General features: G+C 44.6%; 1 protein-coding gene and 1 long non-coding RNA gene across 9 annotated transcripts in view; one reads left to right on the top strand and one right to left on the bottom strand.

Annotated features, from left to right (window-relative positions):
* The window catches only part of ST8SIA5 (ST8 alpha-N-acetyl-neuraminide alpha-2,8-sialyltransferase 5), a 97,375-nt gene that overhangs the window by 46,678 nt on the left and 26,488 nt on the right, over window positions 1-24,209 (bottom strand). For 5 of the 8 annotated variants that reach the window (XM_075932724.1, XM_075932723.1, XM_075932719.1 and 2 more), the window contains one exon: window positions 18,493-19,195. In XM_075932724.1, coding sequence (XP_075788839.1) covers window positions 18,493-18,623 — 131 coding nt within the window. In that variant the 5' untranslated portion in view covers window positions 18,624-19,195. Of the gene's footprint in view, window positions 1-18,492; window positions 19,196-21,501; window positions 21,611-23,331; window positions 23,398-24,209 lie in introns of all 8 variants that reach the window. The other 3 variants (XM_075932720.1, XM_075932722.1, XM_075932721.1) reach the window with 3 other exon arrangements.
* LOC142829992 (uncharacterized) lies at window positions 1,352-21,652 on the top strand. Its single transcript, XR_012904993.1, has 3 exons — window positions 1,352-1,488; window positions 2,782-2,829; window positions 21,515-21,652. It is a non-coding gene; the product is annotated as an uncharacterized LOC142829992 (long non-coding RNA).

Genomic DNA, 24,209 nt, shown 5'->3' with positions numbered 1-24,209 from the left:
TTAGTCAGGAAAAGAGAAGACAGAGAGGCCACATCATAACAACTTACAAGTGTCTAAGAGGCTTTTATAAGGAGGAGGGTGAAAAATTATTCTCCTTAACCTCTGATGATAAAACAAGAAGCAATGGGCTTAAACTGAAATAAATGAGGTTCAGGTTGGACAACAGGAAAAATGCCCTAACTGTCAGGGTAGTTAACCACTGGGATAAATTGCCTAGGGAGGTTGTGGAATCTGCATCATTGGAGATTTTTAAGAGCAGGTTAGATGAACATCTGTCAGGGATGATCTAGATGGTGCTTGTTCCTGTCTTGAATGCAGAGGATTGGACCTGATGAGCTCTTGAGGTTCTTTCCATTCCTATGATTCTATAAACAGCCATTCTCCAAACGTCTGTGGAAACAAAAGCCCATCTGTGCAAATAGCAAATAAGGAGGGAAACAAATATGTTCGAACCAAACAGCCACGAGGGGTTAAAAGAAATGCTCACAAGCCTGATCTTAAAACATTTGGCAACTTCAACCGCTCGCTTCACTTTATGTGCAACAAAGTGTTTACTTTGTGAACCCACTAACAGGTATTGTTTCAGTAGTTCTACTCGGTTAGCTTGGCAACTAGCCTCCACACGGCTACCTTGATTATGAGTCTCTTGTAGGACACATCTGCGTGGCCACTGTCCACTTCCCAATCTATCCACTGTGTACACTAGCCCACAATGGAGTTTGAGCTGCAGGGAATCATGTGACTTTCATGTAACTTTTGCTTTCCACGCTGCTCTAGTTGGAATTACTATGCCAAGAGAGTCTGATATAGTACTTAAAGGGTCTGATGCCAGCATGCTGCTAATTATTTCATATACTCATAATATATTATCGATAGAGTATCCATCATGCAGCTATCTTACTGCTCGTTGCAGTGATTATTATTAATTTGTTTGGCACTACAGTCCAAAGGCAACAGTCAGGATCAGATTCCCAGTGTGCTAGACACCATATTTTCCCTACACTAACAGGTGATGGCAGCCACAGCCAAAATATAAATACAAAACCCTTTACGAAATGATAAAATGTCATTCCCTCTGTAACAATAACTGTTTACATACAACTTTGAATAAAGACCAACAGCCTCTAACGAGCTGAATACATCCCGTTGACCTTCCAAAGTGAAAACAGGAATATTTAGCCAGTGCAAAAGTATATGCTGAATAACCATGAAATAGGGATCTAAAATCCAGTTAAGTTAACCAGATAATTATGTTTAATGGGCTAGAGCGGCCCTGGCTGAGCTAGAGTGGCTCTCCCCGCCCCCCCCCCTCCCCCCCCCGTGACCGAGCTGGATTGCGCTCTTCCCCTACCAGCTCAGCCACGGGTTGCTCCAGCTGGGCTGAAGTGACCCCAACCATGGTGGGCCCGGGGTGGAGCAAAAGAACACTTCACAAATCAGCATTAGTGATTTTGTTGCTTATCGTCTTAGTGACTGGAATGGGAAAAGGTAAGATAAGTCACTGGGTCTGAAAGGTGCAACAAGGGAGAAATGAAATGGGGGGAGGGAGGGAAGGAGGGAAAAACAAAGAGAGGAAAAGAAACAAGAAAAGAGGGTGGGGAATGAAGAGGAAGTGAAGGCAGAAATAGTGGCCTGAAGCAGGGTTGCCTGGCCTCCACGGACCCAGAGCGGGAGGAACCCTTCACAGAGCCCTTTTGGTGGAGCCAGGCCATACTCACCCATCCCACCAGAAATCAGTGGGTAGGACAGGAAATATAAAAGGTGATTCTGAAGGCTCAGTTGGGATACTTACCGCTGGAGAAGCTTCCTATTTGCTCCCCAGCTGGGAGACTGCTGCCGACCCCGGTGCAGCTGGGTACTGGCCAAAGCCGCTGGAGCTGTACACCGACCTGACCACGGAGAAGTTGCCACCACTACCCCAGGCCTACTATCTGGGCGATCTGAACTAGCCTCTGCAGGGCCAAGTGCACCCCAAGGGGGAGGTCAGGAGAGGTCTAAATCAGTCGACCTCAGTCTCACTGCAGCACCATTTGTGGAAGTCAGCGTGTTGTGACCCGGTGGCCAATCCCTGCTGACACAGTGAAAGTGGGTGGGCCTGCACTCCCTGGGGTGGCAGTTTTCCCCTTTTGAGGCCAAGGAGTCAGCAATTGGCCATGAGCCAGAGCCAAGATGCCTGAAGCCAGAGGCAACTTGTGAGGAAGATGCCAAAGGGGGCACTGGCAAGGTCCCCCCACCCCAGCCCAGGGAAGGTCTGGAACAACCTCCCTCCTCCCAAGCTCTGCCTCTCCCCACCCGTTCTCCACCCCTGTCCCACCCTTGCTCCACCTCTATCCTGCCTCTTCCCCCAACAGAGGTGGAACAGGGGACTAGTGAGGCCGGAGGGCCAGCACTGGCAAAAAAAGTCTACCACCCCACCTGCACCCATAACCCTGTTATAATTTGGGCCTTTCCACCATCCCCTAGCAAAGAGTTCCACAGGTTGACAATGAAGAAATATTTTTTTTTGTTGTTGTTTTACATCTGCTGCCTATAAATTTCATTGGTTGAACCTCTTGTGGTATATTAATGAAGGAGCAAATATCATTTCCTTATTCTATTTTTCCACACCATTCATGATTTTCTAGACCTCTAATATATCTCCCCACCTTTTAGTCATTTCTTTTCCTAGTTTAAATGTCCCAGTCTTGTTAATCTCTCCTCATATGGAAGCTGTTCCCTACCCCTAATCATTTCTGTTTTCTATTCTGTGCCAATTCCAAATCCAATATATCTTTTTTTTAGATGGGGAGACCAGATCGGCATGCATTATTCAAGATGTGAGGCAATATGGTATTTTCTGTCTTCTTATCTATTCCTTTCCTAATGATTCCCAATATTCTGTTAGCCTTTTAGACTGCCACTGCACATTTAGAAGATGTTTTCAGGGAACTATCCACAATGACTCTAAGATCACTCGAGTGGTAACAGCTATTTTAGACCCCATTATTTTTGTATGTATAGTTAGGATTATATTTTTCCATGTGCTTTACTTTGTATTAATCAATACTGAATTCCCTCTGCCCTTGTGCTGCCTAGTCATCTAGTTTTATAAGATACCTCTGCAACCCTTTACAGTCAGCTTTGGGACTTTACTATTTTGAGTAGTTTTCTATCATCTGCAAATTTTGTCACCTCACTATTTACCCCTTTTCCAGGATCATTTGAGTAAGTTGAACAGAAGTGGTCCAAATGCAGCTCCCTGGAACACCCCACTATTTACTCATGATCATCTAATGATCCTTCAATTGTAAGGTTGCCAGGTGTTCGGTTTCGAACCAGTCAGTCCAGTATTTGAGCTTTCTGTTCGGGAAACGAATTGAGAAAATATAACTGAGAAAATATAAATGTCTGGTATTTTCTAAATAAGATGTAATGTAGATTGTGATGTAATGTGAAGTGTATCCAGTATTTTTGGTGAAACCATCTGGCAACCCTCAACTGCTTGAATGCTCAGCCTTTTGCTGTCTTAATCACACTGCCTCCCTCTGTTTATAAACAAATTTCCTGCCCCAAACCCAGGAGCAAGTTGTAGTTAAGAGCTGCCTCCGGAGCTAATGTCTGTGCTATAAGCAGACCTTAAATATGAAATGCAGGGGTTCAGGCTTTGGGAGAGGGGAGAGTACAGACCCTTTCAGGCCCCTCCCACAAACGGTGCCCTTGGAAACTCTCTCTCAAGCAGTGCTGTGTCTCTTCTCTCTTTCCCAGGCGACATGACCAGAGGCTGCCTGAGAGTGATGTGATATAATCCTTTGCTCCTCCTTCTCCTCCATGGTGTGCACATGACCCTAATGCACCCCCACACATCACCTATGCCTAAACCCCTTGCTGCTTGGTCTAAACAAAATTTTTGTTGCCCTGCACTGACTGATGGCCAGCAAACTTTATAACTATTTGCTGCTCAGTTCTGACTACAGCCCCAAGACAGAGACCCACTGCCCCACCCTCTTTGAAGGCCTGGGCTACCTACCTGCTTGTCTGCTCGACCCTGAATACATGCCCGGGCTGTAGTTTCTTGCTGTGCCACTAATTCCCCACAGGAGATGACACCCCCATATGTAGTGAGGTGGACTGATCTCCCACAGACTCTGAGTGGAAGGAACCCCACTGCTTATAGGCCTACCCTGAACCACTACAGAGCCTAAATCTTCATTGGGACAGAGAATAAGCTATTCAAAAACAGCCTCCTAAGATAAGTCTACACTTTTCAGGACCTGCAGTTGATAGATTTATGACCATAAAATACCATTTACCTTTAAATGAGCACATTTGCGCACTGCATGATTTTGAACATGACAATAAAAATTTCAAACAAACAACAATGATAATTAAGACCTTAGTTACCACATCAATGCCATATCTTGCCCTTAATTTTTGTGAACAATCTCTTTGATATGAGAGGCTGTGGCTTGAGGGGGGTGCATGATCCTAATTTAGATGCCAGTTCACAGGCTATAATTAACTATAGAGTTTGATCCTCCCGACAGAATGAGTTTCACAAACTTGCACTAGGAAGTACTCACAAGTCAGTTCCCTTAAACAAAGAAGACTTGAAGTTTTCAGACCAGCAAATGTCAATAGCAACGTTTTGGCGTTAATCAGTAGCTACAAGGAATGAGCCAGCGTGTGGTTGAATGAACACTGAAGTAATGTGAAAATAATGGGAAAACAGAAAATTAACCCGGCTGCATAACTCCAGAGGGCCCATCAAGAGTGAAGTCAGAAACAGCAGGGAGCCTAGCAAAAGGCCCCTTGCAAAAATCCAGACAAGAAACAACTATTGCTTCAACTGAGGTTTTAGTAGCAGCTGATCCCACACATGATCTGGTGAGGGGTAACACTGAAGAAAGAAGAAAATCCCTCCCCTGACAGCATGAGAAATCATTATGTTTCATACTTCTTCCAATGTCCTTCTCTCTCTCTCTCTCTTCCCACCCCCTTTCACTGTCTTTACTCTCTTCATTCTTACCTTTACTCCTTGCTTATCTTCTACATGCGTCTTATCCCCTATTCAAGGCAGAATTATCTAGTAGTCAGACACTGACAATGGAAACCAGAGAGCTCTGCCATGGACTCACCTGTAGCCTGAGGAAAGTCACTTAACCTCTCTGTACCTCAGTTTCCAAGAATTTAAAATGGGAATCATAAAATCTACCCTGCAGGGAGCAGGGTTGGTGAGTCAATCATTAATGTTCATAATATGCCCTTTGAAAGGTGTAACTTGTATTCCTGGCTCATTAACAGATTCCCCATGTGATCTCAGACAAGTCACGTGGTTGATCGTTCTGACTTCTGTCCCACATCTGTAAATTAAGAAGAATGCCTGCCTAGTTCACAAGGCTGCTGTGAGGATAAACTAATTAATGACTGGGCTGCTTGAATACTGTGGAGATAAGGGTTAAAGAAAAAACCATGGAAATAAATAAGGGAGAAGGACTTTCTTGAAGGGGTGGATTGAAGCAGATTTAGAGAAGTGATTATTCCCCTTATTTGGCATTGGTGAAGCCATATGTGAATTATTGCATCCAATTCTGGGATGTGGACTCATTGGTGAGAGTCCAGCAGAGGCAACAAAAAATAGATTAGAGGACTGGAGCACATGACTTAGGAGGCGAGGTGACAGATTTGCATTTATTTAGTCGACAGAAGAAAAGAGTGAAAGGGGATTTGACAGCAGACTTCAACTTCCTGAAGAGGGGTTTCCAAAGAGGCTGGAGAGAGGCTGTTCACAGTAGTGACGGATGGCAGAACAAGGAGCAATGGTCTCAAGCTACTGTGGGGGAGGTCTAGGTTGGATATTATGAAAAACGATTTCACTAGGAGGGTGGGGAAGCACTGGAATGGGTTTCCTAGAGAGGTGGTAGAATCTCCATCCCTAGACATTTTTAAGTCCCACCTTAATAAAGCCCTGGCTGGGATGATTTAGCTGAGATTGGTCCTGCTTTTAGCATGGGTTGGAATTGATGACCTCCTGAGGTCTCTTCCAACCTGATGGCTGTGTCTACACTGGGCCACTTATTCCGGAAAAGCAGTCGCTTTTCCGGAATAAGCTGCGAGCTGTCTACACTGGCCCCTTGAATTTCCGGAAAAGCACTGACGATCTACTGTAAGAAATCAGCTGCTTTTCCAGAAAAAACTATGCTGCTCCCGCTCGGGCAAAAGTCCTTTTTCCGGAAAACTGTTCCGGAAAAGGGCCAGTGTAGACAGCCCAGTAATGTTTTCCGGAAAAAAGCCCCGATCGCGAAAATGACAATCGGGGTTTTTTTCTGGAAAAGCGCGTCTACATTGGCCACGGACGCTTTTCCGGAAAAAGTGCTTTTCCGGAAAAGCATCGTGCCAATGTAGACGCTCTTTTTCCGGAAATACTTATAACAGAAAACTGTTCCGTTTTAAGCATTTCCGGAAAAAGGTGCCAGTGTAGACACAGCCTATATGTCTAAGAAGTGGGAGAGAAAGGGAATTTTGCTAGATGGGAGGATAGAATGGTAAAAGATGAAGAATGGAGAGTGAAGACAGGAGACAATGGAGACAGCAACAAGGTAAGAGAATTGGGAGGTGAGCAAAGATCAAGATTTGCTTTTCATATGGGGCAATTTTGTTGTGTGTGATACCCTGTATCACATTCGCTTAGTTTCTCATTGTGCTTGTGTTGGGGAAGGGAAGCTATCAGAGGAGCTTGGAAATAATTTAATTCCTAGAAGATCAGAGAATCACAGAATACTATAATTGGTAGGGACCTTGAGAGATCGAATCCAGTGCACTGCCCTCACAACAGCACCGTTTTAGATCATCCCTGACAGATGCCTCTTTAACCAGCTCTTAAATAGCTCCAGTGATGGAGATTTCACACCTCCCTAGGCACTTTATTCCAGTGTTTAATAACCCTGACAAGAAGTTTTTCCCAATGTCCAACTTAAACCTCTCTTGCTGCAACTTAAGCCCATTGCTTCTTGTCCTATCATCAGAAGCCAAGGAGAATAATCTTTCTCCCTCCTCCTTGAAACACCCTTATTATATATGTGAAAACATCTATCATGTCCCTTCTCAGTCTTCTCTTTTCTAAATGAAACAGGCCCAAGTCTTTCAGTCTTTCCTCATAGGTCATGTTTTCTAGACCTTTAATAATTTTTCTTGCTTTTCTCTGGACCTTCTCCAATTTCTCCACATCTTCCTTCAAATGTGGTGCCCAGAACTGGACACAAAACTCCAACTGGGGCCTAATCAGTGCAAAGTAGAGCAGAAGAATTACTCCTTGTGTCTTGCTCACAACACTCCGGTTAATGCATCCCAGAATCATGTTGGCTTTTTTTGCAACAGTGTCACACTGTTGATTCATGTTTAACTTGTAGTCCACTATGACCCCTAGATCCCTTTCTGCAGTACTCCTCCCTAGACAGTCACTTCCCATTCTATATGTGGTTAATTATTAGGGACATGTTCTCTCAAACCACAACTGTACGAACCACAAGGAAATCCCATGTAGTGCATTGACAGAGTCCCCAAATGCATGGAGGTCTCACACAGAGGTTTCCACTTGCTCGAAAGGATAACAAAGGTACCATTTAAATTCAGCCTAATCCCCTGCTCCTACGAAATTTGAGCCATACCGATAGGCTCTTTTCCCACCCTCCATGCATAAAAGAAGACGGTGTGAGCTGTTCCTGGCACCAGCAGGACAAACCAAGCACTTGGTTGCCCAAGGTTTTCAGGTGGGCCCTGAGAAATGCTGGCCATGATCACCACTGTTCTTACGAAAATGTGTTGAGCCTTGCAAGTGTGCAAGCAGAGTAGACTGGGCCTGACTTTTACAGTTTTATCTGCAAGGAATAATTTGGGCTAATGTGAAACTTAAAAAGAGAAAGTGTGAGGACAGTGAATGTCAAGGTAGAAAATTACTGAGGCATAAGGGAAAGGCTGAATGGACTAGAATGGTTTCAAGCAGCAGAGGGCAAGGATGTGCTGGGGAAATGGGAAGCTAAATCCACAGTATGCCTAAGGGTTCTATGGGCTACTGAGCAATAAGTGCCCTCGAAATAGAAAATAAAAAAGGCCATGCAAAAAGCAATCAAGGATAAGATAAAGCCATAATTAAAGTAAAAATTACAAAGCTTTATACATGGATTAGGACTGGCCAGATCCCTGAGTAAAGTAAAACAGTTTAAAGACATTCAGGAAAATAAAACCAGGTCAAGAAGAAAAGGAAGTTGCCTGTGCAAGGAGAATATCTGTACCTGTAACGGGGGAGACGAGTGACTATTGATCTCTGTTATGTGACAGGGGCATTAACTTTAGGTCCAATTCCTAGTCACTTGACCTGCATGAGGGTGAGAAAGGCTAATATTCCTGTCACACAGTGATTGCTGCTCCAATGGGCAGTGTGGCCCAGATCTTCAAAGCAATTTAGGTGCCTAACTTTCAATGATTTCGATTACGATCTGGGCCTACAAGCCCCCACAGTATTGTCAATTCCCTGCCTTCAGAAAATCACAAGTGCCTCAAAATTAAGAGCTTCAGAGGTGTAGCCAAGTTAGTCTAACTGGAAAAAACACAAAAAATAGTCTTGCAGCACCATAAAGACTAACAAAACATGTAGATGGTATCATGCATTTCTATGGGCACAACCCACCTCACAGATGTGTATTGCGCCCACAGAAGCGCATGATAATATCTACATGTTTTGTTAAGTCTTTAAGGTGCTGCTAGACTATTCATTGTTTAAGTTTTTCAAAATTAAGAGACTGGCTTCAAGATCGGAAGAAAAGAATAGATGTGGGTTCTTTTTCATTGTCAACTGGTATCTGAGCACAGTGTCCATGTTTTCAAACTTTTCTCTGCCACCATGAGAATGAGTAGCTCCATTTTTTTCCTTCAGTGAAAGCTGAGATTTCTGTATAATCACTCGCTTGCAAGGAACAGGCTTTCAGGAAAAAAGCCTAATGCAGTGAGATGCATGAAAAAAATTACACAAGTTGGCAATACTGGTTAACATTGACAACCAATATATTCCCTCTAATCTTTTCCATCCATGAGAGGATTTTTTCCCATCCATGTGCAAAATAATGTTTTAATGTGCACCGAGACAGATGCAAATGTGCACCATCAATAGAAACAAAAAACTCAGTTAATTATCTAGGCAGCATTTGATTCTCTTCTAAGTGGCCGCTCAAGCACACAACTTATCGGGTTGTTGGCAACCCCACACATCCAAATATAAACATGAAGCGAATGTAGGGTGGGCTGTGGGGGGCAGGGATGAGGGGAGAGAGAGAGGGACTAGTAATAAGAGGGCAGAATGGAGAGGGGCCAAATGACAGCAGTCCAACCACAAGGATCAGGACAGGGTCAGTGAATCCTGCACTTTTGCAAGTGCGGTGAAGAGCGATTTTTGACCCTGTCCACACACAGTGCGGTGAGACAACTTCCAGCTAAAGGCTCAAAATATACATTTTAATTTTTTTCTCTATTTTTGAAAATATATATATTATTTTAAGCCACTGTCATGATACTAGGAGGGCTTAGCTAATGGTTTTTGAATGCTTGGGAGCTCCAATATAGTAGCACCAGACTGCCATTAGTTACATGCCTGCAACTCCAGCTGGCTTCAGACAGGTTTGCAGGCAAACAACAAAGAATGGGCAGAATTTTCCCATATTTATACAGCCCTTCAGTTTCAGTTTTTACAAAATGTTGCCAACATTTCCCAAGTTCTACAAAAGCTACTATTTGGTTTTGAAGGTTTGCCTGAATTTTAAACCACTCCAATACATGAATATACTGATTATGTTGAGAAAACACAATACCTGACACTAGCTAGATGTTATTTCTGTTAATAACAAATTAGTCTGAGAGCATGTCTACTGTGGCAGGGTGCTAGTCAGGATGCCTTTAGTCAGTTCCGGCCACTCCAGCCCCAATGAAGGGGAACAGATTGAGGCTGGGTGAATAGCTGTGTGCCTGCCTGGTAACTGACTGTACCTGCCAGCTTCATTAGCCCAGAGCTACAAAGGCTGGGAGGAAGCCAGAGAAGGGAGGAGGGGAATCAGACAGGCCAGCTTCCTACTCTATTGCTGGGCAGGCCTGTTGTAGACAAAGTAGCCGTGAAACTGTATTTATTTGGGAATTGGTGAAACCTACCAAAAATAAAGAGCGTAGGTGTTGCAACAAACTGAAGTGTCCATGACTCATTGAAGGGGGGGCCCAAGGAACCAAATACCTGGGGGCGCAGTGTGAGCCCCATTACAGTGCAGTACAAAATTAAAGTTGACTGCCATGGTAATTACATCACGTGTGTGTGTGTGTGTGTGTGTGTGTGTGTGTGTGTGTGTGTGTGTGTGTGTGTGCGCTTTGCTCCTTGTGTCAGCAGCATACATTCTCACCAGGAGCACTTGCACCAACTGAACAGTGTGGGGCATTCTGGGATAGCGACTCTACACGGCTTGTGGAGGTGAAGTTAAATCCGGAGAGCCAGGGGGCCCACAAGCTTGGCAGGCCCCTAGGCAAGGTGAGAGGCCCTGCTCCCAGAAGCGGTGGGACATCGGGCAGCGGGGGTAGGGCTGGGGCAGCCAGCCCTCAAAGCCACTCAGAGCGCACCGCACCACACCCTCTCCCAGCCCACAGAGTCTCCTGGAGCCGTGGGAGCATCCTGTGCAGCACTCCGGTGGCGATTTAAAGGGGCCTGAATGCAGTTTGCCGCCAGTACTGTAGGACTGGCGGCAGCAGCCAGGAGGGCCCTTTTGAATCTCCAGGCAAAGAGGGCAACTACCTTCTTTGCCCTCATCGTTAGCGGGCCTAGTAGAGTGGGCCAGCCACATCAGCAGGAGCAAAATATTAATGTATTTATAGAGTGAGGTCAAGATAAGCATCCACCCAACTCTGTAGCATGAGACCAAGGCCCAGGATAAACCTGAGGCTGTCTGGTAAAGTAAGGCAATCCAGGCTGCTGATTGGGGGGAGGGCAAAAGGAACAGCTGCCCCAGGGCCCTGCAATTTAAAAGGGCCTAGTGCTCCCAGCTGCCACTGCTGTTACCACAGCTGCAGCCGGAGCTCTGGGCCCTTTTAAATCACTGCCAAAGCCCAGCATGAAACTGATTTTACTTTTCTCTGTGTGATCCTTTGTTTCTGTCCTGATGTTCCCCCAATATTAAACCTGCTGCTATCCAGAAAGAGGTGCACTTAATTCTTTGCACCCATTTTCATTGTCATTTAAAAAAAATAAACAAACACTGATCAATTCAATTTTACACAAAGTAAAAAATCAAAAGTGAAGGAAAGGCCTGGCAGATTTATTAAGAAAAGGACAGAAAAGGAGCCATTTGAGTGGACACAGGATTGACTTTGAAAACAAGAGCAGAAGCAGTTAACAGACACAGCAGGGACCTACTGGAGTATGATAAGGAAAAGAAGTTGGTTTTCATTTGTTCCCTATGTTACTCAATAAGCTGAAGATCTGAGCATGCCTCCAGGTATCAAAATGCGCTGCTGTAACAAAGCTGTAGTTGCCAGTGTATAAAGAAAAAGACCCAAAAGTGAAATTACTTTAAAGGTCATGGGTAGGTACTGTGAGTGGTTATGCAGTTAGGCAATGCACTGCGTAAGATAATAGGCTGTTGATTTACTTTATTTATAGCCCTATCAGGACAGTACACTGAACAGAAGAAGGTTCGGAAGAGTGACCCTCATCCCAGTACAGCCAGTGAGAATTTTGCCACTGACTCCAACGGGAGCAGGATTTCACCCGAAGACAGGCACAGCTGTACTGAGGTCTTTCTGCTTTTATCTCCTTTTTAACAGCAAACAGGGACTGATGAGTCAGAAAAAACACTGGACCACGCCACTAGTTAGCAGGGGCAGAATTTTTTGCTTTGTGACATTTTCACAGGAAAAATTAAGTTGTGCCTGACAAAGAAGCTGTGAAGATGTGCAGATTTATGCAGAGTTTTAACATGTGATTCAGGGACTTGTGATGCCTCTTTCTTTAGTTGGTGCATGAAGGAGGAAGCATTACGTAATGCATGAATGAAAAGGTGGTATGGGGAATGCCCGCAGGAAATGACTTTTGAGGAAGTTCCACACAGCCCACCTGCCATAGTCTACCCTGTTCGACTTTGCTCCTTGGACTGTGCCCTTCACTGTGATATTTGAGCACTTAGAACACAGTTGTAGAATCATCCATTGTTTGGTAACCAATTGGTAACCAACTGGAGTTCACCAACCAATTGGAGTTCACCATTTTTAAATGAGCAAGTAACTAACATCCCATCAGCAGAGAATAGAGTACTTCCGCAGCAGCAAGGCTATCATGAAAATGGAGTTTTCACTTATATTCTACTTCCGTATACACAGCTACTTATAACTTTGAAAAGGAAAGATGCTGTTTTTAGTAACCAATCACATAAAATCACTGCTACAGGATGATTGTAAAATGAGACCATTTTTGTGATAATACTTTTTTACTTATCTAGCAACTTTCACACAAGGTTCACAAAGCAATTTAGAAAAGGGGCAAAGTATTATTATCCCACAATGTCAGCATTCTTCAGCATAATTATGCTAGTTTCCTGTGTTTGTTTTCTGCCCCAACGTATTTTTTTCCCCAAGATGCATAACGATTGATTAGGCTGATAGTCATAGAAAGTAGATCTCTGAAAGCACAAAATTATTTCCCCCTTACTGTATTTTCTCTCATGCTTTGCTCAAAAAGGTCTCCAACTTAGTGAATTGTTTGAGCATCAGAAATTAAGTTTTTCATCTGTCAGAAATTGTTCAGATACTTTCTTTAAGCTCAGATAACTCAAACAGCTTTGTTTTGAAACTTAATAGTAATACTTAACCTGTGTTCCCTGTAAGCTGTGTACTTGTGCAGCTGTTCAGGAGAGATCCAAATTCTGCCCAGCCGATTAGCAGAGAACACACACTAGGTTTGTGTTTCTAGTGATGGCGCACAATGAAAGAAATGTATTCCGCACATGGATGAAAAAACATCTGTACGTTGGATGCAAAAGATTAGCGGGAATGTTGTAGTTAGCCCTTCCTTACTGCATTCCATCTACAAAATACTTTACAGATGTTACTTAATTCATTACAAACTAAAGCACTTTGTAATTTCACAGAGCTCTGAATGAGAAGTGCTTACGACCTAGCTGAAGATCTGGGGTTTGAAATGATGATAACGATGGAATCGTGATAGCTGCAGAGCAAATCAGTGTAGCTCCAGTGATGGAATTTATTTTTCAAGTAGGAATAAGAAATCCTCCGGAAAAGGCTTTATTTTCCAGAGAATAACGTCTAGACTGGCGCTTTTCTCCAGCTTTTCCCCAAGCCGGAAAAAAGCGGCAGCTATGTTAAATGCAAATCCCGCGGGGGATATTTAAATCCCCCGCGGAATTTGCAATTGCGATGTGCTACATTTCCGGAAGGGATGCCAGTGTAGACACAGCCTAAGAGTTAGGTTGACTTAACTATTGCACTCATCCGTGTGGATTTTTCACACTGCTGAACGGCACAACTGAGTCAACCTAACTTTTTAGGGAATACTTGGCCTTAAAAAATACAGTGGGACAGAACTGCGTAACTTAAAGCGAAAAACTAACTAACATGTAAAACTTTGTTGCGCCCTCCTGCAATCTCCAATGTCATAGCAGAACGTTGTTTCACATCCCAATAGGTAATTTGCAAGGAGCCTGTGATGTAGGATGTTAGTTGGCAGTATTTCATTTTACCAAGGAAATATTTCCCTTCTGGCTAGGAAAGTTCTCTAGTGGACAGAGATCTGACACATTCATTGAGTTCAAGCAGGTCAATCCATTTCTCGGTTTCACTTTTCCAGATTTCACAGATGTGCATAATAATTTCCTCATGTGGGTGCCGTGAGAGGTAGGAAACTGATGTTAGAGTTGTAGTCCTGGGATGCAAGAGACTAGAGGTGTGTCAATGATGGTGTAGTCTTACATTAAGAGTGTGATTTTTTTAAATACTAGGTGCCAGTATCTACATGAAGGTGAGATTTTATGTGAACTTAGAATGCAGAAAGCCTTTAGTGCACACTCTCTGAATGGGAAAACTGACTGTTACTTGTTCACCAGATGGTTGTTCACTCATGTTCTTTAATAAACTTTAAACATTATTCTGGTTAGCTGCATACAGTTCAGAGGGCCAAATCTGGTCCTGCATTTGAGCCCCGCTCAGTGAGGAAATCAGGACATTCGAGGGCTGGCATCTGGTGGAATCTATGCCATGGGCAGGCCCAGCTTTAGGGAAAGGCGAGCAAGGCAGTTGCCTTGGGCCCTGCACCTTCAGGACCCCGCGCTACCCGGTGCCCGCCCACTCACTGCCCTGGCTGGAAGCCGCCCGGTCACATGGTGCAACCAACCACAACATGCTGCCTTGGTCCCGGCAAACTCTTTGGTTGGGCCTGGCCACAGGCTGAGGGGTGATAACAGGTGGCCCCTTTCGACATCTTGACAGGAGTGGGGAGTTCACCACACACACTAGGAGAAGGTCCTACCAGCCTCTTAATGAGCTCTGCTTGGAACTCACAAAGGGGCCGGATCTCAGCTGAGAATCAGACTCAAAATGAAAAGAAATACCAATGCCCAGTGTTGAATCAACAGCACAAACACAGAGCAAGCTGTTGTTCTGGATACAGATAAGAATCCCCAGGATTTAACCTACTTCAGCCGCTCAAGGGAAGGGCATTTTTAATCATATCACATAAACCCTGCAATAAAAATAATTACCCCAGAGATCAGTATTAAAGAAGCCTAATTGAGTCTGACGTTATCACCCTTCTACTAGGATTTCATAGCCTCCACTCCCACCTGGACCTGCTGCCAGACCCTTTCTGGTTTGAAATTTTCCAACATTTGGTTAGACTTTAACAGGATCATGTAAGATACGTGGCTGAACCTTGCTTGCCTTAGTGGCGCAAGCAGATCCATTGCCCTTAATGGAACTACCTTGGGGATTACAGTGAACAGGATGTGGCCTTCAAATATTTTAGTAAGAAATGGGGAGGGCGGAAAGGAGGCAAGAAGGGGCTATTACTTAGCATATGCCTGGTTTTTGTGTCTGCAGGTCTGATCCAGAGCCTGTTGAGGTCCACAGGAATTTTTCCGTAGATATATCAGGGATCTCTGGATCAGGCCTAAGAGCTCACATCATGTCCCATTCTTCTTTGACATTCTCCCAGGACTCTGTTCCTTCCTGTCACCATCTCTGAGCCAAAGCTCACAGTTCCTGTTTGGGCAAAAACTTCCACTGTGTGCAATGGGAATTCAGCCCAAGTAAGGACTGCCAGAGCTGGCTGCTTGATGTTAATCCATGCACCTGTTTTCCTGCCCCCCACCTCCTGTTTATGTTACTAGAATTTCAGCATCTTGAGAGGGGGGAGGAAAAGAAGGGAGGGCTCCTGGCGTAAATCTGAACCATCCCTTGCATCTCTGTGGCCTCTGCCAGGCCACAAGTTACCTCTCACTGAGTTCCTCCCATGTTGTGTGACCTCTTCCCTCACCAAGTCTATCTACCATTGCTCCACAGGGAAGGGGCTTTGGGAGCAGGACCATGCGTGGAGCACAGAACTGGCTAGGCTCCATGTGGAGATCCATACAGCTGGGAGCGGAGTTAACTTCCTCTGCTCCCTTCAGTATATGCTACCATGCTTACACCCTATGGGTCGCAAATATGGGTCGCCATTACATTTCAAAAGGGTGGCCGAGTGTCTCCCCAGGTGGCTCTGCCCTCCCTCCTCCCCCTGTTTTTGAATTGCTTTGGGTCATCAGGTCTTCTTGGATTGTCAAAATGGGTCCCCATCTGGTAAGGGTTGCGAACCACTGGCCTAGGAGCTGCAGGGACATGCCAGCCACTTAAAGAAGCAGGGCGGGACAGGCAAGCCTGCCTTAGCCTGGCTGCGCCACCAGACTTCCCAAAAACATCCCCAGATTCTTTTGCAGCCATCGGGCCCAATTCTGGGAGACTTCGGCAACACCAGGAGACTTGGCAGCCCTAGTGGGGGGGGGGGATGCAGTATATCTCTTCTACACACTGCTGTGGGGAGTGTGCAGTGTAGATGTACCCTCCGTCAGTTCAGCCCTACAAACCCTTCCTGCCTGGCAGGCCCCTTCCAATTCCTACCGGCCTCTCGCCAAGATGACTCGATCTGGCCCTAGTTTATATTTATGCTTGAAAGAATCATACACTTAGTCAGAGTAATTCGGGTCAAGCTCTAGGCTTCCCCAACTACTCTGGGGAATTTCTTTCTGCTACCTTGGGAAAAGCACAGGCGGCCTGTTAGTGCGGCACACAGTGAGTCCTTGCGCAGGCTGTCGTAAAGCCAGCAGCATATTGAATCATAGTGAGGAACTTGGCCTCACGTTCAGCCAGCGTCCTCAAGCTCCAGTTTGGCAGGCAGGGCTGCAACTATAAATATCCCACTTCCTCCTCATAAAGATATTATTAACCCACCCCCCCATCTCAAGAGTGTTATCAGGAGGCGCAAGATATAAAGGATCGGACCAACTTTTAAGCCTGAGCAATGAAGGACATGGTGCAGAAGGACTGTAATGAGAGAAGCTAAGCTAAGGATACCAGCAAATGGCCCAGTGAGCAAACTACTGGAGAGCTGTACTTTTATTTACTCGCTGATGGCTGAGAATAGAAGACAGCTTCCAAAAACTTACATTTTTTCAATGTCTGGTGCATTTACCCAAATAGCGTAAACAACTGCCAGGCCACAAGCATAATTCACTGCAGAACAGTGAGGAAGTAACAAACATCACAGTGACTATCCTTCCCTCTACTAGCTAAGGGCTCGATCCCACCAGGTGCTGGGTTTCCTGACTTCACTGGAAGATGAGGACCCTCACCCCACCTTAATACGGTGTCCTGAGTACTTTCTCCCACACACTGAAATAAAATGTTAATGTGGTATTGGGGGGGGGACAAATACTATTATTAAAAACCAAAGAAACAAACCACTAGAAGCCTCAGCTAAGCTTAACATGAGTATTTCACTAGGAGGGTGGTGAAGCCCTGGAATGGGTTATCTAGGGAGGTAGGGGAATCTCCATCCCTAGAGATTTTTAAGTCCCACCTTGACAAAGCCCTGGCTGGGATGATTTAGTTGGGAGTGGTCTTGCTTCTAGCAGGGGGTAAGACTTGATGACCTCCTGAGGTCTCTTCCAACCCTGTGATTCTATGTGCTAACCTACGCTTACAAAACTTGTGGCATCTTGTTGCTTCAGTTTTTGTGAGAGCAATCACCAGAGCGGGACGGACTAAAACAACAGAAGCAGTTTCTCTTAGCAAGTTAGAACTTGAGTCAAGTTTTGACCTTTCTTGCATCCTTTGCAACCCCACTAAAATCAGAGAAACACAACATATAAATCAGGACAGAGTTTAGCTGAAAGAGAACATTCGGCAGATGAATTTTAGGTGCATTGTCTCACTGTAATTCGGTTTGTTTTAATATGGTTATTTTTCTACATTATTCACTCACATTTAGGGTTTGATTTTTCCACTGCCCTGCCCCTTCTGTTATTGTTGCATCTGTGTGAGAGGAAATTTCTCATCTGGTAGTGTTTAAAATGCACTTTGCATATACAAATGATTACTGAAGATGCAAGGCAGGGGAGAAGCAAACCATTAATCTCTTCTTGCCAATTACTCTTAAAATTAAAATATAAAAACTCCCGTAGCAGTCACATGTTATTGAAGCGCGGTTGCTTAGATTGGTGTAGTAGGAATATTACCCTTTATAAATCAAACCACCACAAATATTTTTAAATAGATCCTTCAAGGTTCAGATAAACGCTTGGCACTCCCAGCTGGTGTTTTGTCGTGACATGAACAGGAAACATCAAATGAAACGCACCATTTTCAGGCAGAAGACTGGTGTGATTTTGGGGAGACACCACCAATTCAGTCACCCTATCCTTCTCCCAAATGAACACAAATACTGGTCATGGACCAACAAACTGAGCCTTTTGTCATGCCGACCACTCACACTGCTATAGCCATGTATGTTTCTGGGAATACATTTGCATTTATTTCACAAAAGCATTAAACTTTTATAACCAAAGCGCTGTCCCACTTCATTCTTCCCAGCCAGTTTTGCCCTGGCACACGTAGAGTGACAGAACTATGTGGCCTAGTATACATGGTATCAATCAAGGCAAATTTTGGTACCTTGTGTCTGATCGTCAGCTAGTGTAAGCCAGCATAGGTCCTGCAAAGTCAGCAAAACTACTGATTTGCACCAACGGAACATTTCAAATACTTACACTTCATCTCTTACCTAGCGGCCGCTTTTGTTAATAAGCCCAAAAAATTGCTACCGCGGCCATACCCGTTCCCCCACACTTCTTGCCAGGATATTCATGCTCTTAGTGCGCGACTGGATTCCCGTTTGCACCAGTGGCCACAATTCTGTCTGCTGAGCTAGAACTTCAGCAACCCCCTTACCTCTTGAGATAGTTTCTCCCATACAGGATCTGCTGCAGCAAAGTGACCACAGCAAAGGCGCAGATGAAGATGAAGAACAAAGTTCTGTTTCCCAGCAAGTCCCTGCTTGAGGAGGGGTCACTGTATCCCATCCTTGAGAAAAAGCTTCCTTAAGCTTGGTTGGGTAGAATTCAGTCCATTGGAGCGTTCATGCTCCTTTCACTGGAAGGCAGCAGGGCACATTTGCTAGCTTTTCTGTGAGGAATCCAAGGACAACGTATCCCATTGTTCAGTCCTCCTGCCCTCGTCTTGCCCCTTTTGGTCAACTAAAGAACTGTGCGCAATCGCTCGTTTCCACTGTAAAGTTTCCAGGAGCATCTGATGTGGGGAACATCTAAAAATCATCTATTCATAGCGCTCTCAGGCAGAGCAGTTTGTGCTGGGTGAGAGGCAGTCTGCAGCCTCTCTCCAAAACCCACTGCTAACAATTATCTACTTCAGTCCCGTTTTGATATTCCAGATGGGAGACGCTGCAAATAAAACAGAAAAACTGCAGCCAGTGGAAAACAGAGGGCTCCCGCAACCTGCTTCGGCAGCACATAGTCATCAGCTCTTCTTTGCTTCTGCTCAGTGATTCCAGCAAAATGCACTTGGAGGGAGACGTGACTGGGGTATACTATTATCGAGCGAGTGTGTAATGATCATGAGGATTTCATTCAGCCCCCTGCAAAAAAACAGCAGCAGCAATCCAGTTAGGCAATCATCAAAAGCTGCATTTTATTTAACAAGGGGAGGGGTAGATAATGCCTTTGATACGGTAACGTTCGCATACAGCATGCAGTGCCTTCAGTCACTGCTGCTCTCTATTTGGGTTTCTATGTTTTTTCCTGGTTATTCCTCCAGAGTAAGCATAAGCAAGGTCACTGTGCATCTCTTCAAGGACAGAGCTCTCCGTTCCTGCCTGCTGATTTATTGCAGGCTTTGGGTAGCCTCACAACCGCAGATGGGAATATTGACTTTCAATGCAATCTTGAAGCACTATTCATTTAAAGAGATAAATATGCCGATTGTTCCCCTACCATGAACAGTTCTCTTGTTATAGGGTAAAATAGCAAGACCTTGTCTCCAGCCATAGGTGACTGGTGCCTGCAGGGGGAGAGGGAGCAGGGAGGGCCATGAGGGGGCACCCCATTTAGCACTTAATTTTGGCAGGGGCACAGCATGGGGGAGGGGGTGCACCTCCCAAGTGCTACCAGGAGTCACTTACGTCTACAGCCTTTAGAATGGATATTGAGCATTCTAGTTGCTGGCAGGGGAGTGATCCTGCTTTCATCAGAGTCAATGGGAATTTTGTCACTGTTTTCAGAGGAAGCAGGAACAGATCCTGAAAACATTGACCTATCAAAGCTTTATCCACAAATACAATAGCTCAGTTGGGAGGTCATGTTACCTTCATAACACATGGGGGAGAGGGGGAGAGAATCTTCGGGAAAAAATTGCGAAGTCCTTTGTAAAACAAGAATTTAATATGAATAAACCTGCAAACCATTAAATCAATGTCCAGCGTGCCTTTATTCCAGCTGTTCAAACCAACATGCCCAATCCTGGATGGCGTCAGAGCTGGCACTGTGCCGGGGTGGGGGTAAACATAGCACCAGGAGCAAGCAGCAGTACAGGTAGCATAAAGCTATCTGCCTCAGGGCTATTCCTTGGGATTATACAGAGCCATTTTAGGGCAAGGCACATAGATTCATACAATTAGGTTGTTCCTCCACCCCAGTCAATGTTCCCATGTGGGATGTTAGTGAAAGACATAGTTGTTACAATCTAGGTCTTGTCTGAAGTGCCTTTCTATACTGACAAGTAGTTTTCTAGAAATGGGACAGCAGGGTCATGTTCAATCTCTCTCATTGACTCTACCAAAACACGATCCATTTATGAAACAGAAAAACACCATCTTGTTAACGGTCAGCCTAGCAAATTCAGCTGAAAGTCCAGATCTGCTCTTAGAACCATAAACAATTAGGTTTAGAAGGGACACTGAAGGTCATCTGGTCCAACCCCCTACTCAAAGCAGGACCAACCCCAACTAAATCATCCCAGCCAGGACTTTGACAAGCCTGGCCTTAAAAACCACTAGGGATGGAGATTCCACCACTTCCCTAGGAAACTCATTCCAGTGCTTCACCAACCTTCAAGGGAAATAGTTTTTCCTAATATCCAACCTAGACCTCCCCCACTGTAACTTGAGACCAATGCTCCTCGTTCTGCCATCTGTCACCTCTGAGAATAGCTTCTCTCCATCCTCTTTGGAATCTCCCTTCTGGTCATTGAAGGCTGGTATCAAATCCCCCCTCGCTCTTCTCTTCTGCAGACTAATTAAGCCCAAATCCCTCAGCCTGTCCTCATAAGTCATGTGCTCCAGCCCCCTAATCATTTTCATTGCCCTCCGCTGGACCCTCTCCAATTGGTCCACATCCTTTCTGTAGCGGCAGCTCACACTTCACCACCACGAAAGATTTGGCATTCAGTACACAAGGCCCAATCTCTTTAGTTTAAAATTCTTTCATGATGCACAAGGTGCCATTCAGTCCAGTACACTTTCCCACAGCTGTACTGAAATATCAGTGGGAGGAAACAAAGTCAAAACTTCATTTAGTGAATGCAGTAATTATTAGGGTGTAAACTCTCTGTGCCAAGAACCAACTTTATCCTGAATTGATACAACATCAACCACCATTAGGTCCAGACTAGTGTTCCCTCTAAGCTGCTCATCAGCACAGCTTCACAAGCGATTAATCAGCCCTGCCCAGTCAGTCAGCTCTGTACATGTCTAATTAATCACCCAAGAAGCTGTGCTGCCAAGCAGCTTAGCGGGAACACTGGTCCAGACCATGGCATCTAAGCACGGTCACAATCCAAATAAATAGATTAATACAGTGAAAGCTTTCTTATCCAACATGCATGGGGAATAAGGGTTTCCGGTGAATTGAATATGCCGGATAACAAAGCTTATTGCTCTGTCCTCACCCTTTACTGGCAGATCCAGCTCCTGGAAGTGAAAGGCATGATGAGGAGGGAGGAGGCCCCTGATGATGATGTCAGCAAGCAGATCCAGCTGTCAGAAGCCCTGCAACAGCTGGGGAGACAGGCAGGAGTCAGGAGCAGGTGTGGATGGGAGCAATGCTGGTTCAAGTTTTCTGGTTAATGGAGTTTGCTGGCTAACAATGCTTTCACGGCAATATTAATAAACTAAGATTTTATTACAAATTCACATGGGAGTGACTATTGTCCTCTGTTCATTTTCACCCTTTAAAGCAAATTAGCCACTTACTTTGGTCAGAAAAATTAATAAGAATGTATTCGTTCATATCACACTGAGAGGAATGGACACACTGACGGCTGCATAATGAAACCCAGCCACAGTGGGATTCCCGTCTGCCATAGTTTGCACTCATGGAACTGAATATGGTCCTTCTAAAGATGTAAGCCCTTAAGTGCATATAATATGACAGTTGTTTTATACCAAGATCCCCTGTGAGTTCCTTCACGTCTAGCTGGGATCTAGCTAGCATGCTGTCCCTGTTCAGCAGTAATGGAAGGGAACAGCCTGAGTTCCAGGCTCAGAGACCATATGATAGGATATGGACAGATCTGCCTATGAAACTTAAAAGAAAGACTCTGAAAGGCATGAAAGAGGGGGGAGGTGCTCATCTCCGCTTTACTTTGACGTGGAGTTGGGTGTCAAATGGTTCTTTTGTACCTTTGAAATTTTTGACTGAGAATCCTGGTTCTCTTTGGAGCAAATGCTGCTCTGTTACACTTAAATATGACTATTGACTACACCACATGTACCAGAGCAGAATTTGGACACAGATGTATTTTAAGGGCTAATGTATCTCAACACCAACCAGTGAGGTGATACCCTGTGATCCTACAGATCTTACAGTGAGTAGCATTAGAATAAAAATCACCCTATAACATATTGCACTGTCCCAAACTGGTTAGCTGCAACAACTCTCTCCCCTTAGTGTCAACATGTGCACCACCATCCTGAGAAGTTTGGATACCGGTGTTTTGCCCCCTTCATTTGCTGAATCAGAGTTAACTAGAAAATGTGACACTTGAGGACAACGTGTGAATTTTTTACATTCCCAGGAGAATTATGTCCCTGAAGCAGTGACCAGAGTATGAGGAAATATCTAAAAAAGTGAGATGTTTCCTGTTACAAGTATAATCTTGCGCTAATAGGCTGTGTCTACATAGGCATGATTTTGCCAAAAGCACCTGCTTTTGCACAAAAACATGCTGCCTATCTACACTGGCGGGGAGTTCTTGCACAAGAACAGTGATGTTCTAATGTGTGAAATCAGTGCTTCTTGCGCAAGAACTATGATGCTCCCGCTCAGGGATAAGCACTCTTGCGCAACTGTTCTTGCGCAAGAGGCCAGTGTAGACAGGCAACATGAATTTCTTGCGCAAGAAAGCCCGATGGCTAAAATGGCCATCAGAGCTTTCTTGCGCAAGAGAGCGTCTACACTGGCACGGATGCTTTTGCGCAAAAGCACATGCCAGTGTAGATGCTCTCTTGCGCAAATACTTGAACGCAAAAACTCTGCGTTAAAAGTATTTGCGCAAAATCTTGCCAATGTAGATGTAGCCATACTGTCCCCAGTAATATGTATAAAGGAAATTTATACTCATTGTCTTCAAACCAGCACTACAATGTATCAGAGAAAACAGAAGAAGAAAGGTCATAGTAGGTGAGATCAAAGATCATCTAGCCTAGTACCCTGTCTTCCCACCATGGCTAATGCCAGGTGCCGCAAGGGAATGAACAGAATAGAAAATTATCATCACCTGTTGCCCATTCCCAGGTTCTGGCAAAACAGAGGCTAGAGACACTATCCCTGAAGAAACACCTCTCTGCAAGAACCAAGAAATACAAAATCAATTATCACATTTTCAAATGCGCCTGCAATATTTGCTGGAGCATCCACGTAGGTGCAAAAAAACCCCAACACACGTGTATGGCACGATTGCCCATTAGCACTCTTTGTTTCAGAGAGGCCCCTTGAAAATCTGGCTTTTCATATGTGATCATCTTTCTAATCTTCCTACTCCTGGGATGAGTCAAATTAAACAGATTTTTTTTAATTATTTTAAACTAGATGGGAGCAAGCATCTGACACAGAAATTGGCTATCAGGGATGCAAGATGGGGTCACAGTACTTTGCATCATGTATATCACTGGAAATAAAAGCCATGTTGCATGCAACAGTGTTTTTGGAGGGCTATAGTGTGATCTAGACTATGCCACATTAGCTAGGCATGGGATAGTCTAGTTAATGTTTCCCAGCCAAAAAACAGGCATGCAGGAAACCTCTCTCACGACACGGATATGGATAAACACATGCAACACAATACTGCAGCACAGACAGCACAATGTTGCAACGTGTAAGAGTCAGGAATATAACTATACTTTGTCAGGCAAACATTGCTCTAAAAATTCAGTCTCCTAGTGCTTTACTGACACAAATTAATAAAACCCCAAAATACCCCTATAAAATTGGTATGCATTTGATTTCCATTTTACAATACAGTAGGTGAAACTGAGACCCAGAGAGGTTGTCACTTGCCCAAGGTTGCAAAGTGAGTCAGTGGTGGAGCTTGGAAAGAGCCCAAGAGTTCGGATTCTCAATCCAGTACTCTAATATTTCTTTCTTCCAATTAAATTG

The sequence above is a fragment of the Pelodiscus sinensis genome, chromosome 6 (assembly GCF_049634645.1).
Source record: "Pelodiscus sinensis isolate JC-2024 chromosome 6, ASM4963464v1, whole genome shotgun sequence".
Classification (NCBI taxonomy): Eukaryota; Metazoa; Chordata; order Testudines; family Trionychidae; genus Pelodiscus; species Pelodiscus sinensis.
Note: the sequence above shows the minus strand (reverse complement) of the source record. Positions and strands in the feature narration are given on the sequence as shown.